Source organism: Dermacentor variabilis, chromosome 2, assembly GCF_050947875.1.
Source record: "Dermacentor variabilis isolate Ectoservices chromosome 2, ASM5094787v1, whole genome shotgun sequence".
NCBI lineage: Eukaryota > Metazoa > Arthropoda > Arachnida > Ixodida > Ixodidae > Dermacentor > Dermacentor variabilis.
The window spans coordinates 219,800,048-219,817,879 of record NC_134569.1 but is presented as its reverse complement, the minus strand read 5'-3'; the positions used below and the strand labels follow the sequence as shown (position 1 = coordinate 219,817,879).

Below are 17,832 nucleotides of genomic sequence, written 5' to 3'. Positions count from 1 at the left end.
GCTGCATTGGCATAACATTGGTCCAATCTTGGCTTTAACGCTGGTCCTACGCTGGCAGCACAATGGCTGCTGCATTGGCATAACATTGGTCCAATCTTGGCTTTAACGCTGGGCCAGCATTGGATTGGGTTGCACTTTGCCAATATGCCAACATTGGTCCAACATTGGTACCAATTTCTGCCAGCATTGGGCCATGGTTGGACCAATGCTGGTGTGCTGCCTGGGCTCTGGTTTCTAGTAGTGCTTGGGCTCGTTCTCGGCGTACGACGCTTGTGAATGTCTGCAGGAAGCCGCTTCGGAAAACGTCCCAGGTCGTTAAGGTGGCTTCTCTGTTCTCGAACCACGTCCTGGCAGCGTCTTCCAATGCGAAGAAGACATGTCGCAGTTTGTCGTCGCTGTTCCAGCTGTTAAATGCAGCGACCCTCTCATACATCTCGAGCCAGGTTTCCGGGTTCTCGAATGTGGAACCGCGGAACGTCGGGGGCTCCCTGGGCTGCTGCAGCACGACGGGGGACGCTGGGGATGCCATTGTAGTGGAATAAGTGGTGGCAATCTTCCCGCTCGTCTCAGGTAGAAGTCCGTGCTCCGGGGGCAGTCCTTGCAGTCGGCGGCTAGCACGCTGGTCTTGGGCGATGTTGGTTTTATCCTCGGGCTTCGGGCTTGGATCGCGGCTTTGCGGAGGCGTTCGCTACATGAACGCACAAGCACTTCCACCAGATGTCACGTGGTGGTAACGTTGAAGAACACAGTAGCAATACTGTGAAAGACAAAACTAACTTTTATTGGGCGAACCTGTGCCCACAGAAACAGGCTACACTTATAGCACAACGATAGCGGCGAACACGGTCGGTTATCGTCGAAAATTTGATCAGCGGGTCAAGCGCGTCGGCTTTTATAGAGCAGTCGTCGAATGTTCCAGACTAATCGTTCGGACCCGCGTGCCTTCCACAAAGTTCTACACCATTCGCGTCAGGTGATGAAATGAGATAACATAAGATTCGGCGACAACAGACAGCGGATAGAAGCATCGATAACTTTCTAGAAACTTCGGATACATGCAGGCGCGTCCCACGCTGTGCGATTACATTTGTTAGGCGGCGAAACGTGGTTGCCCGATAAAGATAAGTACACGTGTCAATATAATTGAGGTAAAATTGCGAACAAAGCGTGTGGAGTAAGAACAGAGGCCGATGAAGGCGCAGAGTTCTTTGAGTGTCTTAGGTTTCGGAAACTCTGTCGCAGCGCGAAGTTTTGATGGGTCGGGGCAAATGCCGTCTTGTGATACGACGTGACCTAGAATCATGAGCTTGAGCACGGCGAACTGGCACTTTTTCAGGTTCATTTGCAGGCCTGCGTTGGTCAAGCACGTCAACACTTGCCTAAGGCGAAGAAGATGCGTGTTGAAATCAGGGGCGAACACAACGGTGTCGTCGAGGTAGCACATACACGTGCTCCATTTTAGACTGCGCAAGATATTGTCCATCATTGGTTCAAACGTAGCAGGCGCATTGCATAGGTCAAATGGCATCACATTAAATTCGTATAAACCATCTGGAGTAATAAATGCAGTTTTAGGGCGATCAACTGCTGACATCGGGACCTGCCAGTAGCCCGAACGTAAATCCAACGAAGAAAAAAATTCAGCTCCTTGCAAGCTGTCCAGAGCGTCGTCAATGCGTGGTAGAGGGTAGACGTCTTTTCGCGTTATCTTATTAAGACGGCGATAATCGACGCAGAACCGAATAGAACCATCTTTTTTTTGTGACGAGAACCACCGGTGATGCCCACGGGCATCATATTCTAAAGTCTAAGCATATTCTAGGGTCGAATGACGCCGCGCTGAATCATGTCGTCCACGTGCTCACTTATCACCTGACGTTCCTTGGCGGACACGCGGTACGGGCGCTGCCACAATGGCGCGTTGGAGCCAGTGTCGATGTGGTGGCTGACGGTTGATGTGCGACCCAGAGTAGGCTGACCGATATCAAAAGAAGAACGGAACTGTGCAAGCAGGTGAAGAATTCGACTGCAGCATGTGCACAACTGATGACGGCGTTATTTCGCGAAAGAACGTCCCACCCAACTATCACGTCGTGAAAGCAGGACTAAGAAACCACAAACTCCACAATATAGAGAACGCCCTGAATAACAACTCTAGCTGTGCATGCTGCTGAAGGCTGAAGTGGCTGGGCGCTTGCTGTGCGACGAGAAAACCCAGAAAGTGGCGTCGTAACTTTTCGTAAGGCGCGAGAAAGGCGTTCGTTTAGGACAAACACGGCTGTTCCAGTATCAATTAGCGCAACGGTAGGGACGCCGTCAACAGTAAGGTCGACAACGTTCGAAGGCGACAATGGAGGACTTGTACAGATCGATGGAGACGCAGTTCTTGCCTCCTGAACTGCGGCGTTCAGTTTTCCTCTTGCGTGGGTGAAGGGCGCCGACGCAAGGGGGATAACGAGTGGCGACGCGGAGAAGGCGAACGACGTGTAAGAACCGAGCGCTCGGCTGGTGGCCTGTTCGACTGCCTACTAAAATAAGTTTCTTGAAAAGGTTGCACGTCCGCGTAGGGAGGCGACTGCACCAACCCATCAGAATGCAGCATGCGGCGGCGGCAGAGTCGTGCAACATGGCCGGGAATACCGCAGGCATAACATATGGGCCTGTTGTCTTGTGTACGCCAAGGATTAGTAAACGCGGGAGCAGGTCGATGAACGGGATGACGAACGGGTGGTAGCGGCAGTGGATGTAGCGTAACGAGTGGTTGACGAGGAGGCTGCGCTGCGACCGATGCGTAAGTAGGTGGCGCGGCGCTGATGCTGCATAGCCTCAGCAACTTGCTCTTCAATAACCCGCCGGAGCGTAGGGGCGAGCTGTGTAGGAGGTTGTGACGGCAGCGGCTGCTGTTGGGGTAGCTCAGCGAAGGGCAGTAGAGAAAGCTGACGTGCAATTTGCTCCCACACGACAGCTTGGATTTGTGTGAGCAGGGGGGAGCGATCAGGGAAGACGGTCATGGAAGAGAGGGCCTTGTCAGCCACTGAGGTGTGCCTGGTCAAATCGCGCTGCCTCCTCAACGCGTCGTAGCTTTGGCACAAGTTTATGAGCTCTGCTACGGTGCGCGGACTCTTGGCGATCAACATTTGAAAAATGTCATCGGCGGTGCCCTTCAAAATGTGCTTCAATTTCTCATTTTCGGGCATAGAAGCATTCCCACGTTTGCACAGGTCGAGAACCTCTTCGATATAATGGGTGAATGTTTCACCGGGTTGTTGCGATCGCTCTCGTAACCGCTGCTCTGCGCGCAACTTGTGGACGGCGGGGTGGCCGAAACACCATACTGCCACACCAACCTGACGCTACAGAGTATACTCCGCGTTACGAAGTCGTCAAATATGCTGAAGATTGCCGTCAGCTGGCACGTGCTCTGACTATTGAGACTCACGAACGTCAAAACGCAAGACATGACCGTACTCATTAACCACCGCATGACTTTGCTCCTGGTTCGCTGATGCGGCTTTGGATACCAGCTCACACTCCTGGCCTTTCTTCTCTAAACTCCTGGCGCGTTATGAACGTCCATACCGTATCATCGAGGCCACTTCACCGGTCAACTACGTCGTCGAGCCGCTGACAGTGTCACCATACCTGCGCCGTCGTGGGCGAGAGACAGTACATGTCAACCTCCTGAAACCTTATTATTACCCGCTCATCTTCTCCGCGTTCTTAGTCGCCAGGATGGCTACGCTTAGCTCCCGGGGCATTGTAAAGAACCAGATGCGCCCCTTTGTATGTACCGACTGAAGAGGAAGACGGAAGACCGTGCCGTGATCGCGAGCGAGCCCCGTGCTACGGACAGCCCTTGCAGTGCCTTGGGATACCTAGCGTTAATTCCACAATGTTGTGAACGACAATAAACTTTGTCGCAGAAGAAATTCTTCGTATCCGTTTTCAGGCGTACATTGTTCGTAAACTGGACTCCAATCTACAGATGCAATGCCACCCCTAAATGTTTCAAGTCGTCTTTTGGAAATTATCTGGCACCTTGATTTAAAAAAAAAACATCAGGAAATAGTTTTTTTACCTTTTAAAAATACACGTAGGTGACACTTTACATCCACGGCTATACAACCAGAATGGGAAGTTGTAGCATGATTTTTTACCATTAAGTCCAGAGTTCATGTTTTGGCTGTTACACGCGTTGGGTGATTTATGACATTATTAAAATTAGCCCTTTAAATTGTGACAAAGTCAAAGTGTTATGACCAAGTCAAATTCGACATCACAATTTAAAAATATGCTCTGTGTAAGCCATAAAAAATGCAAATAGAGTGTAGGTGCGCGACTAACTTCCAGAGCCGGTGAAGATGACGGCTCACATGCACGAAGCGCGGGAATGGAATACGCTGGCGCGGTCGACCTTAGTGGACGCAGTATCAGCCGCTCCATATATCCAGCGGCACCATGGCTGGCTGGCCTAAATAAACTGTGGCTACAGCGGCTACCTCTTCGCGCCGCCTCCCGCAAATTGGTGACACCGAACGACCGATCCCAGCCATGCCAGCGTCACCCAAGGCCATGACGTTTGGACCAAGGCGAGAGTGAAGTGATCTCACGTAGTCCGGCAGAAATCCCGCAGTTATAGAATGTCCGGGAATTCTATATCGACATACAGGAGATCTGATTGGTCCAGCTGGACTGCCACTTCGATATTAACAAGGTTCCAGGCTCCGGCTGCGTTCCAGGCTGTGTCTGCCAAGCCCTGGCCGCGACTTCTGCAAAGACATGCGGGCAGCCGTCCTTGTTGTCTACGTCAGCTCAAGTGCTCAGTCTCCCCCGAGCGGTCCTCCGTCATAACAGCTCTTGTCATTTGAACCGTCGCATCGTTCCGCATCTTGTCCCACATCGCCTGTGTGCGCCGTAACGATCGTCAGCACGCGCTGGCTGCAGCATCATACCTCTACTCCGTCCATGAGCCTCCTCCCCATCTCAAAGGCAGCAGCGCGACAACTCTTTCCAGGGAACTCTATTGGACGAAATGCAAGTGCTCTCAGCTTTTGTACGGCCCACCGGTCTCGTTTCTTGCACGTTCCCGGAAGCTGTCCGCATTCCATTCGGGGCCACCTCAATAATCATTGATTCAGCGGCCCTCCTGCCAGCTTCACTAGGGGCCAACTTCACTCTTGGAGGCACGCTGACGACACAAGCACAACATTCGAGAGACCTTCTGCAACCACCGCAAGTCTGATGTTATCAGCATTCGAGATCTCGCCACATGCAGCAGCAGGCGAGCCTTCCGATGTTCTGTGCTCGCACAATCCGAGGATGCGTGGCCTACCGAAATTTTCGAGGAGCAGCTCCGTCATCTGGTTTCTGCAGCTCGAGAATCACTTCTCCAAGGAGTGAGCTGCCAGACAGACTTATTTCAGAGCTCCGACTTCTACCAGGCCCGGGCATCTACGAGAACCTACGCCAGTTCGCGATTTCGCACTGCGGCATCAGTGTTACTCCGCTTTCCTCCCAAACTGCGCTAACAATACTGCCTGGTGCATCTCTCTCAGATTGTGTGAACCAGACACTACAAACGACGACAGCATCTCCTTTCCGCGCCAAGCTGACGAAAGGTCAGGCAAATTATGCGCCAAACTAGCGGCAGCTGGTCTGACCACGCCATCTGGTGATCAAGGTCTAGCTGGAAGTCACAATACGCCGCTCTGCACAAGCGTACCCACACCTGAAATGGCGACGGCACTGGACGCGCAGACGACAACAACGTAAGACGACGTCCTTAACGTAAAAGACACTAGAAAGTTTGAGGATAGCGTTTGTCGCCTTACGCACGTTAAACGTAAACACCTTTTCGGGACGTTATGGTGCGTGTCCTTTCAAGTCTTTTAGTTTACCTTACGGAAACACGAACGTAAGGAAAACGTTATAAAACAGGGGGCCGTCTGGTGCCTCGTGCCAAACCTATCCAAGCCCAGACGGTCCATTAGCGACCATTCCGCTGTTGCCATGTGGTCGCGTCTCGTAAGGTGTATGGGCGCCAGAATCGCCGAAGTATCTCAGAAAATGGGCGCGCTATGCGCTCATAACTAATCTTTCATGTGAGTTTAGGGAAAGCGAAAGCTCATTACAATAGTCACTGGCGATCAACGCGAGTTAGAGCGTATCCACCACGAGAATTTACGCGATGGATGCCACTATATTCGACAACGCTATTTCTTAGCCTCTGTAAACATTACGGACGTTAAACTCGCCAAATAGCGTACGTTATCATAGCGCGCGTAAACCGCAGAAATCGAATAACTTTCCGAGCATGCGCAGTGAGGATGACGTTATTTATTTATGCACGTGCTGCTTTTACGTTCGGCTGCAAACGCTAAACTAACACTGTCCAATGTGCCCTGTATCTAGACACTCTTCGCCGGCACAATCAGAGAGGTATACCTGCCCTTCGCTGCAACACCGACTTTACCTGGGCTTCTTAACAGACGCTATGGATTGCCACTCATGCATATAGTCTTGCAGTCTCTCTTCTTTCTATACGCCTGGCTTTTGCGCATATATCAATTCCACTCCGCATTAGTAAGGGGGCCCTATAGGGGTGCGACAATCGCCTAAATATCCGGTGAAAAAGACGGTTCACGTGCGTGTAGCGCGAGAATAGAATCCTTTTGCGCGCTCGATCGGAGCGGCTGCGGCACCATAGCTGGCCGGCCTAAATAAACCACGTACTACTTGAGGTCAGTACAAGTTATTTACCCTGTGTGGTCCTTGGTGTCTTCCTTTCTTGGCTTCTTAGAATACAATTTAAAAAATTGGGCTCTTTGGTTAACCCCCTTTCTTCTTGTTCATTACATAGCGAGGCTCTCGAATCCGGAACCATTGATGCCTTCAGGTAGCACATGTGGGTTTAATGAGCAGTTGCCTTCACCCAAAAAGATCACGTACTCGTGACGCCTGCGGCAGAAAGGATGTTCTACATCCGCCGCCAAGGTTTGTGAGTGGTGGCACTCGCTTAGCCTCCCCGGGCTAGTTCTGTAGTAACACATAAATACCCGCCAAAGTAGATCGGAAGACGGCGCCGCGGCAGCTCAATTGGTAGAGCATCGCACGCGTAATGCGAAGACGTGGGATTGCTCCCCACCTGCGGCAAGTTGTTTTTTCGTCCACTTTCAACTGGATTAGTTTATAATTTATTTACTTAAATTAGTAAATACAAGTATTTTCGCCGGTGTTGTCCTTGGTGTCTTTGTTTGGTGGCGTCTTATAACTATAACTATATATATATATATATATATATATATATATATATATATATATATACACGAGGCGTGTTGTGAACGCACCCACACCACATAAACGCATCGCCTGCTTTCTCTTCCCCCCTTTCCTTCCAAGTCTAACATCGAGAGGATGTCTGCATCTCTATGTTCCCAGCAGAATTGTTTTTGTGGCTCAGCAGTAGCATTTGTTGGTATACCTATAATACACCAGCCTTGAGTTTCACTTCATCGAGGAGGTCAAAAACAATTTTGCCCATGGCCGAACTATTCCCACTTATGTCAAATGAAAAAAAAAACATGTTACTTCATGCGCGTGCACTATAAGGCACATTTGTAATGCTGTTTATTACCGGCCACAGATCTCAACTAAAACTCCTTGACAAAAGGCAAGTGCACGTGTAGGCCTGACATAAAATCCGAATAAAAATATGCAGTTTAATTTCCCAAGGGAATAATTGGTTAATCCGGGAGGTTGACCGCAAAAAATTTGTGGGCAATTGAGTTTTATCGAGCACGTTAATCTATGTAGAGGAAAGGGCTTGCGTTTTGCTGCAATATAAATGTGACCGACACGACCTGGGATAGAAACTTGGACCTCATGTTTAGCCGCAGGAGGCCATAGCTATTGAGCTACCGCAGTCGGTACATACATATGTAACAACCATCATGCGCGCTAAAGTGATACTGTTCAGGTGTGCACATCAGTGCTACAAGGAATGTACGCTTGTCGAGCATTTGACGTCAGGCCTGGCATGCTTCTTCTGGCATTCGAGGTTCTTTTCAAAGCGGCTGATGCGCGTATACAGTCCAGCCAGTTTTTGTGGCACCGAGACTACAGGCAAACCAGATCTGGTTGCGACTCTTTTTAAGGTGATGGGTAAGCTTGGTAAGCTTACGGCGCTGCAGCAGAGTAGCGTCGTTATTGGACAAAGGTGCTCATTTCCCACTTCAGGCCCTCCATCTTTTGGTGGAGCGTTTTACAGAGCTGTCCGAGACCGCTATTTTTTGGAGTAATTAGCTGGAGCTCTTTCAAATATTGCTAGCAATTTTAGACGCAACCATTTTACACATGTGCATTTGTTGTAATTTTTTACATCGCTCTCAGAATAATGAATTTGAAGTTTACTGCCATGTTTTTTTGTACTCCCTCCTTCCTTTGTCTTCCTTTCTTTGTGCCGCTAATAGCTATGTCGTACTGAACAACCAACTCCCTCAGCAACAAGTGTAAGTGATATTATTCAATTTAGAAAGTAATATGTACACACGCGGGGCGATCATCAAAGAGGCAGTCAGCTGCAGAAACGCCAAACTTAGAAACCTGACCAATAAACACAATTCTAGAACTTGACCTGCATGGTTCAGTGTAGTTTGATACGGTGCTTTTCTACTGAGGAAACAGGTTGTGATGTGTTTTACCTAGGTTAACTCCCAAGAGCCCAGTATATATGGGACCGACACAGCGTTCATAAGTGCACATTTTCTGATAATTCGCCGTTATACAAAATACATCGTGCGGTAAGAACAAAGGGCACGTCGAGACAGGGGAAGCGCCGACTTTCAACTAAGATTTTTTTGAGACTCCTCAGCATATATATACACGCGCCATTTTAATCTTCAAACGAGAAAAGCCGCTAGAGACGAAGCAGGATCGTGTCACCCTGACCGTGCGTAGACGGCACGTGGTAGTTTTCCTTCCTCTACGTCCTTTCTTTCGATTCGCAGTTTCAGACAGGTGTATATATATGCTCAGGATTCGCAATAAAACAGATGAAAGTCGGCGCTGGTCCTGTCTCGAACCGTCCTTTGTTGTTACCGCGCTATTTCGTATAACGACGAATCACCAACGTCCAAGCTTATTCCGTTCTGATTATTTAACTGTTCCCAAGCGCTGATTGTCAAGATATGGCTAGAGCGTTGCCTATCCATTTCGCAAACTTGCTCAAAGCGACCAGCTCTTGCTCTTCAGCCAAAGGTACTGGTACTCTTATTTCCGCTGTAGTCTTCGATGTGTTCACCGCAAGAGACCAGAAGCTTGAAAGGTATCAGTTTGTAGAAGTTAAATAGGAACAGGCCGATGGGAATCACTTATCAAGGCTTTTAAACGACACCAGAGCACTCGACATGCTAAAAAAAAATTATTGAAAACTACACCTATCTTTGCCTAAATAATAGATAGTACTTAGCCATCTGCAGTGGCAATGGAGATAACAGTAAGAGCCACGCGTAAGGCCAATAACTCTGTGCAGTTCTTAACTCACCGTCTCGTTTCTATCATCGGAAAGAGCCTCGTAGAAGGAGCGGACATAGTCCGCGTACCCTCCCCGCTCTTGGAGGCGCCGAAACACCGGTTGCCACCAGTCCATGGTGACAGTGTCGAAGACGGGGCTGCGCTTCTGCGACAGCTGCACGTAATCATCGGCGCGCACGTCGAGCAACGTGGGCACCTGCCACTGGATGCCCAGCTCTACCAAATGCCGCAAGGGGTCGATGTCACCCTTGGCGTTCGGCCAGTGGATGTGCATCTCCGGCAGCAACTCGTAACGAAGCTTCGCTATCTGGTCATCGCCTTGAAGGCAACCCTGCAGAGGGCGCCATTGGAAGCACAATCTCCTTGTGTCAAATCGTTGGCGCAATCGGGAGTCCGCATCCTGCATACCGCCCTATGCCGGTCTCTCATAAGAGGGAATATGCACTCTTTCCTTACTTCGCAATTTCTCCTTTCAGGTAAATAACGCCGTATTGGGAGCGTTCCCGATAGGGCCTGCACAAAAAATCCTTAACCGCACGGTCCAATTACCACATACCAATAAGACAGATTTCGTACAGCAACCATATGTTGGTAAGCAGGAATACTCAAAGAATACAGTTCCAGCCGCTCGCCGCCAATGTCTAGCCAGAGGTAGATTGAATCACTAAGCACACGTCCAAGCCGAAGTTGTAGGCAACTTGGGTAGCTAAGAATTGGGATGCGGAGAAGGAATACCAAACGCTGCGAACTAGGAGCACCGTTATGAAACGGTATGGCAGGATATATTCATTCATTTACTTAGTTGTCTATTCAGAATTCCTTACTGGCCCGTCTCGATATTGAGGGAGCAGAAATGCGCGCGTATGTGAATACAATAAAACAAGGCAAAAGTGTTGGTTAAAGAATAAACACTGCTTGAGCTAGAGCGCAGGTCAATAAAATCGTCATATTCTGCAATATTCTGCGCAGAAAAATTATGGGTATGTTTCAAATTCATTTACAGACGGCTTTGAAAGTATATACCGCCTACTTTGACGGCACGCTTTTATCTTTTACGAAGCCCCACAATTTTCACAAGTCCACATTCTTAGACCCACCACCAACTATGAACCAGTAATTGTCTTATTATCTTTCCACGATAAAAGTTTCTTTCACATGCGTAAAGAATCCCAATTTTTATTCCTTTTGTCAACCTCCGTTGCTCCATGTGGCAACTAAACTTGCTTTACGTTGTCGTTCACGCTGGACCAGTTGAAATACACGAAGCAGCTGGAAGCCTGATTACCTACTGTCATTCCCAGGATAGGCGTGACGTACGGTATTTCTATTGCCGCTTGCAGAGAACAGAGAGTCCTGAATGCAAGGGCAAAAGCGCAGCACGTTAAATATTCACAAGGCTGTCCGGTTAGCAAGAGCGAGCCAAGCTAGCTATCATACTCTAATATGGTTTCAAGTTTTGTTGTTATATTTTTTAAAGGGGTTTTCCCTTTTGTAATGCTGCGACGGGGGCTTGTTGGCGAAACGATTTAGCGCTTGTCACTCTACCCATCTTCATGTCGCCCCTGACAGTTTCCCTGTTACGCCTTTACGCAGTGCGTCTAATCTTCATCCTTCTGTGATGGCTATAACGATGCACAAGTTCACTGAAATTATCGGTTTCCGTCCTAGGATAACTCCTGGTGATAACTATGGTGCCTCAGTGTCCCGTAGGCGAAAGGTTCTGCGTCAGTCATGCGAATATAGCGTGCATACGTGTTACGTTTATTAGGTAGCGAATAATACGGCATGATTCTTACCATATACAAGTTGCTAGCCTTGGCAATGGCAGTCTGATTTTCGACGTCCAGCATGGGTTGTAGCACGAGTTGCCTGCCGGCTTCTTCGATGAGTACCACCGTGATGCGGGACGCCTCGGATGCATGTCCCGGGTTGGCCTTTGGCCAGTTCCCGCAAGTGAACTCGTAGAAGTCGCGGCACGGATTCGCCGACAGGTTGAGTGATGACGACACCTAAGAGGGTGGTATCAACAGCGATGATATGAGTCTAGATAAACTACAAACGTTTGGAGTATTGCGGGGCAAAAAGCCGGGAACACATTCGCAGAACCGGTGCCGTTAGAGGCGAGTGTGACTGTACAATAAAAATAAAGGGGACGCCAATTAATATCATCGAAAAACCACGCCACTTGGCGAAAACATTAAAAGCGTTGGCTCTAGTCCTGATGCAAAATTCAAGACAGGCATTCAGCGCAGAATATACGGATACCCCGCAAACGTAGAAATATTAAAAATATCGCTGTTTTGCAACTAATACTTATCTGTAAACATGCCCACAGTGTCTTGGGATATTGATATGAATCAATGTAGTACTTACCAAACATAATACGCATGTGAGATGCCGAAGATATGATGAACTGTAACATCATTAAGATAACTGTTCGGGTTTTACATGCTGCAACGACAGTGTGCTTGTTCGCAAGTTAAGAAATTGTAGTTACAATCACAGACACCGATATCAAACGTAAATGGCACACATCTGTGTACTTCGTAAATCAGCTTAGACGATCTTTCATTACCATACACAACTATTTTCTAGCACGCGTAAGTGGAATTATGATCACGATACCCTCAGCTAATGGCTACACTAAGCCCGTTTTACATTTACTCTATGAAAATTAAAGCGAGGTGATTGTGCGCAAGCCACAGAAGCGGACGTTCAAATACGCCTAGAAATGCGTGATCTAATAATTTTACTAAACATTAGATTTACATTGGGCGATATTACTCTGTACACCACCAAGCGTGATACATGCAGATCGCCCGTGTCAAAAAAAAAGAAAAGAAAATAACTAGTGATGTTTATAACATAGGGCGTACACAATAGGCGGAAAAAGATTTCACGTATTACCAGAAGCTTTCGGATTCCACCTGCCTTGGCGAGTTTTTGACGAATGAGGCGGCAGCTCGAGACAAGTCCATATAGCTTTATACGCTAGTACTTTACTGGTATTGCCTGGCTTATGCGCGCTTGTTTCTTTTCTCTCTCCTGTATTCTGCGCTTCTTCTGTCACCGTGGTGCGCACCTGCTCGGCGAAAACCTTGCACTCCTCGGTGACGCACAGGGAGAGGGTGTCCATGCCTCGTTCGCTCTGGTACACGACGAGCAGCACGGCAGCCACCAGCACGCTCAGCACGACCCCCACGGAGGCCACGTAAGCGAGCAGCTCGCGATGATGCGGCACACGCTCGGGCTTCGTGGTCAGCGTTTGGCGCAGCGACGTCTCCGTGCTGAGCTGGAAGCGATGGTACGCGTCGAGAGTACTCGTGAGACCCCAAGGAAAATACGGTCGCGAACACGCAGCGAATCGCACTGTCCTTCGTGTGAGAGTGACATATCTTAGTAAGTAGAGGGCCTGAAGCCGAAAAGTCTTTTATTTGAAAATACTTTGTCTTGTTGGCGACGTATGTTTATTTCTTTTATTGTCAATGACCTTGATTAACGAGGCGGGCTTAAAAACGCTTGCTGTCGTGAAATAACTGCTGTAATAATAAATAAGACTGCCGTGCCAGAGCGGAAACTTAATATATCTTAATATATTTTACATTGGTCAACACCGCATGTAATATTGAAAATGACAAAACAAAGATTGCAAGATGAAAATATTTAGTGAAAGTGAAACAGAACACATGTTCTTGCGAAGAGAAAACGTGGAAAATGAATTTGCAAGGTCAAGCCGCATTTATACCTGTGTGAAAATCTTACTATTCGTTTCCTTTTTTTTTCGAGGGCCAGAGAAGGAACCGACTTCTGCGAATAAAGTTAATGATCTATGTGATTTCAGGGATAGGGAGCAATGATAATGATAATTTATAGATCTTATTGCTGCAAGGACCAGATATGGCTATGTGTGATTAGTGGCGTCAATTATAACACCAGGAAAAGTGTGTCGGTGACGCGTCGTGCTGCCTATCACAAGCGGGTATACTTGATATTTCGTTGAGACAGTCAGGTCCCAGTAATCGTGTTGCAGTATATTAGCAATAACTCAAAGCTCTACATCCGTACACCTGCGCGCCCTTACCCTACGTTCCCTTGGTGTTTTGCAATTTTAATCGTTTACATATGTGCGTTAGAATCAAGGTTGCTTGAAATATTCCTTTGGTTCGATGTGCCAAGGCTGATCTTTAGACAATGTTTAATCCCAAGCGGGAACTCATGTGCCGAGTTTGTGAGGACTGCAGTCTTCATCACTATTACACAAAAGGCGTGATCAGTTCTCCCATGCCTTATAACAGCGTACATGCGAGAATGCCCTACAACGGGGTAAAACCTTTATTTAGGTGACTCTGCTCAGTAGCCGAATATTTGAGTTTCCTTGATGACATCATCGTGCATCAACCAGTACTTGTGGAATGTGCTGAAGAACGCCAGCCAACATTCAGCCGTTTTATTGTTGATACCCATCGCAAACACCTGCCTGATGCTGCTTACCACGCGTTGTTACAAGTGTCTGTGGCAGGATAAGTACTTCGATCGGCGGCAAGAACAGTGCGTAGGCCACAAGTTCGGCGTAAGCTCGAGTCAAACTTATTTAACGTCCCTGAATTGTCGTGCATAGGATTTCTTGTGGATAACCTTACGATAAACAAACCGGGCGCTGTCTCAATGACAGGTTACGGGGCTATAAGGACGTTAAGAAACGTCGTGCAAATCCAACGCACATTTTGGAATATATGAGAGGCGACGCTTTCGTTAAGAGCAAAATCAAATGCGTTAAATATGGCCATTTCATTCCTGCATTTCTTTCTATGTGTGCATAAAAATAATTAGTGCGTGCGCATGCAGTTTCCCGCACCGGTACTGCGCAATCTGACACAAGCGCCGATCATCGCCTGTTGGTGTTGGCACAGTGGAGGTTTACGTGCCGTTATAGTATATTAGTAAAAGCGCATCAGGCCACTGTGCTGGGCGACCGAAGATCAGTCCCGGTATCGGGCATGTAGCGCAATTTTGTTTTAATGAGCAATTTGCAGATACATCTGTCGATGCAGCAGCAATAGCCAAGAATGTCTGCGAACGTTTGCAAAGAAATCGTGGCTTTAATAAAATTTAACTTGGTGTTTGTTTGGCGCTGCATTTCAAGATTTGTTTTGTGCTCGGAACTTCAATAGGCCTGGTAATACCGAGTGTGGTTTTAATCAGTCACAGCCTCCTAAAATTTTCAATGCCTGCACAGTCGCCATGAAAGGCATGGGAGCCATTGTTCCACTTCGGCGGCACCACATTCCCAGTCATTTGACGATCTTGTTGCCGGAGCTCGGGCCACTTTAACCTGGCGCTACTGTCACTCCCTGCCTGATTATCCAGAGCCTTGCCTTCTGTATTACGTGAGATCACGTGCCAGGAAACATGTCTGAGGGAATAGCCTAACCATTGCACGCATTCTATTAAGGCTCCAATTGCCGAAATGCATCGACCTTTGACGTGCTGCACACAACCAGAAAGTAGCTTCCCGTGATGATTATATACTGGTGAAAGAGGAATTCCACCATTTACATTGACATTGGCGAGCCTATATTTTATTGCTGAATAGCTGTTCATAACTCAGCACACTATTTCTGTCTTTACAGAACATTAACACGTAGCTGCATCGCGTTTGCGCTCGAATTATCACCTGGATGTTCGATAATGTGTCAGATAAATTGCTATTTGTCGTCTTTACAATCCTCGCGTCATACGCGTAAAAGGGTCCACGCGTAATACTAATTAAACAGTTCATGAAGCGTAACAAGATATTGCGTAGCTAGCTATCAGGTAGCCTCCGAAATAGCAAGTGCGACGCGTTGTTCCTGACTGACGAGCTCAGAGACACATGCATGCTTGTTCATCATTCACGCATCTTAAGCAACTCGCTCGCCTTCGTGAAGGTGAAAACTTAAAATAGAGTTAGAGGGTATCTTTTTATCGCTGATGCGTCGTTCGCCTAATGTTCTAGTGGATCTCCAATACAAGGTATGACTGGGCGATACAGACCTACACAACGGGAACACGCGGTCACGCTGTAGTCGGAAGCGATTTTTGCATGGCAGGCATCCCACTTCCGAGCCGGCGCACCTACTCGAGCAGCCGCTCGGTTTCGCGAATGCGTGTGCGGTTCTAAATGTGCGGTGCTTATTCGACGCTTTTACAACGAAGGCAACGCAGTGTGCCGGCGAGCTGCGCTGCCCCAGAAGACGGAAGCTGCTCAAGTTCTGACAAATTTCTTGTTGATCAAAACCATCGCAAGCAATGAACCCCCGCGGTAAAAGGCGAAATTTAGATTCTGAGAAAAGCTCATCGCTTATGCGCCCAACATTTCGTAAGGGTTAAACTTCTGTGTTAGTTTGCGTGACGTGAATTAGCCAACAAGGCGGCGTAGGATCGTCAGTGGCGCGTCATTGCAATTTCGTAGCGCGCTGTGAGAGAACTACATTAGGGTTAGCCTTGAATGTAGGTTGAGCGAGTAGATGCACCTGAAAGCACGTCACATTAGCATTTCAGATAGCTTAGCACACGCACGCATACGCAGGCAGCATGGTCACATGTGCGTCAATTACAGCGCGAATGCTTAAGCGAGTAAATAAATTTACGCGCGTACAATTATATGTACGGAGTTTGTCATTCACGCAAACGCTAATGAGAGCACAAATTCGGTGATGCTTTGCACCTAAGAGCAGGAGACACGTTATGGTCCGGCGTCCAACTAGTCCGCTCTAACATCCACCCAAACAATTTCCGAAAAAGTCCTGGAAAAATGCTGCCTCGAATCGGACGCCGTCCGAATGAGTAATTTCTCGGATATCGTTATAGTATGACCGCGGCCAGCAGCGCAGATTGTGCTGGCCTACGCACCCTACGTCACCGTAGGGCCGGTACCTCGCTGGTACCATCACACAGCAGAAGCGATCGCTTGTATCGCCGCTCACGGTGACATGAAAATCGGTTACAGGTTGTTTTTTATGCAAAATAGTACATAATGGAACAATATTACGTGGAACGTGCGCGCCTAGCATTTCCGAAAAGCAGCGCCCAGTACTGAACCACTGGCGTGATCGCGTGCAGCTATCCGACGGCATTTCGTTTCGCAGACGGAACGCAAACGCCGACAGTCCCAGCGAGACGCCCGGCTGGCTTGCAAGTAGTATGTTTTGTGTGCTATTCGAACCGACGACCTCAAGGAAAACAATTTATGCCTAGGTTAATCGTGTTGGCAAAAAATAAGCCTACTACGACAATCTGCGGAACAATCGAAAGTGTCTTCGGCCGTGATCGCAGTAGTCAGCAAGCGTCTGTACAGTAAGCGTCTAACGTCTGTACATTAAAAAAACCTCAAAGGGCCAAATGAATGCGGAGTCCCCAACTAGCGCGTTACATATTCAAATGGAAGTTCGGACACCCCCCCCCCCCCTCACGCCCTTATGCCACCCGCAAGGGAAAGAAAGTGCAGTGCTTGCGTGCGAGCGGAGGCGAGGAATGCGGGCAGAGCCAACGTGACGGCGCGTGTCGGTGTTTGCAACAACCATGGTGTAGGTCTATAGCACTGTTCCTGCTGACAGGCAGATTACAAATCAGGGAAGTAGATGCCATACATCACGTGCGCCTTGAAAAAGAAAACGGTTAAATTGGAAAATAAACAAATGGCCTCTGAGGCGTGTGGTTAGCTGAAGTCCACCCTTCATTAAATCAACCCACAAGAGATTGCAAGCATACGGAATGTGCGAAGTGCAACTCAAAGCAGCCGACTGGGCACGTGCTTGCTTTCGGATAGTTCTGTCAGTTGAAAATTCGCTTTTGATAGTTCAGGAAGCCCGCACTGAAGTACGACCGAGTTGCGCGGCTTACCCGATATACGATTGCTAAATTGAATTGTAAAGCGCACGGCGTGAAAAAAGCATGGCGCAGGGAGGGCAGAGTATACTCACCCGTCCGAAGACGTCCACAGAAGGCACTGGCAACATTTTAGAAGACTTTTTTTTACAATAGCAGGGCGGACGAACCAACGCCTATCGGGCTTTCTTCTTCTGCTTCTTCTCTGGAATGCGGCCCGCGCGCGAAGGAGCGATCTTTGTTTTTTTCGTTTGGGTTGCCCGAGCGATTTGCCACAAACCAGCAATGTAAGAAATGTCACACATGGGTTGCAAATATTTTATAGGAATATTTTATTGACAGTCATGCACATAACTTCCGCTGTGACAATTTACTGGTCGTACGAGTGCTAAATACTAGATGTTTCAGAGAACACTTCAATTTTTTTTTAAATTG

The 17,832-nt window shown here is 48.1% G+C and overlaps 2 protein-coding genes across 3 annotated transcripts in view; both read right to left on the bottom strand.

Annotated features, from left to right (window-relative positions):
* Positions 1-9,854, bottom strand: part of LOC142571185 (endothelin-converting enzyme 1-like) — a 61,669-nt gene extending 51,815 nt beyond the window's left edge. For both annotated transcript variants that reach the window (XM_075679457.1, XM_075679458.1), the window contains exon 1: positions 9,542-9,854. In XM_075679457.1, coding sequence (XP_075535572.1) covers positions 9,542-9,805 — 264 coding nt within the window. In that variant the 5' untranslated portion in view covers positions 9,806-9,854. The remainder of the gene's footprint in view (positions 1-9,541) is intronic.
* Positions 9,855-11,129: 1,275 nt separating this feature from the next.
* On the bottom strand, positions 11,130-17,587 carry LOC142570695 (endothelin-converting enzyme 1-like). Its single transcript, XM_075679043.1, has 4 exons — positions 17,493-17,587; positions 12,614-12,823; positions 11,328-11,540; positions 11,130-11,153 (listed from the first exon to the last, which is right to left on the bottom strand). Exons 1-4 carry the CDS (start codon positions 17,526-17,528, stop codon positions 11,130-11,132), a joined length of 483 nt encoding a protein of 160 aa, XP_075535158.1. The 5' UTR covers positions 17,529-17,587.
* Positions 17,588-17,832: the final 245 nt, after the last annotated feature.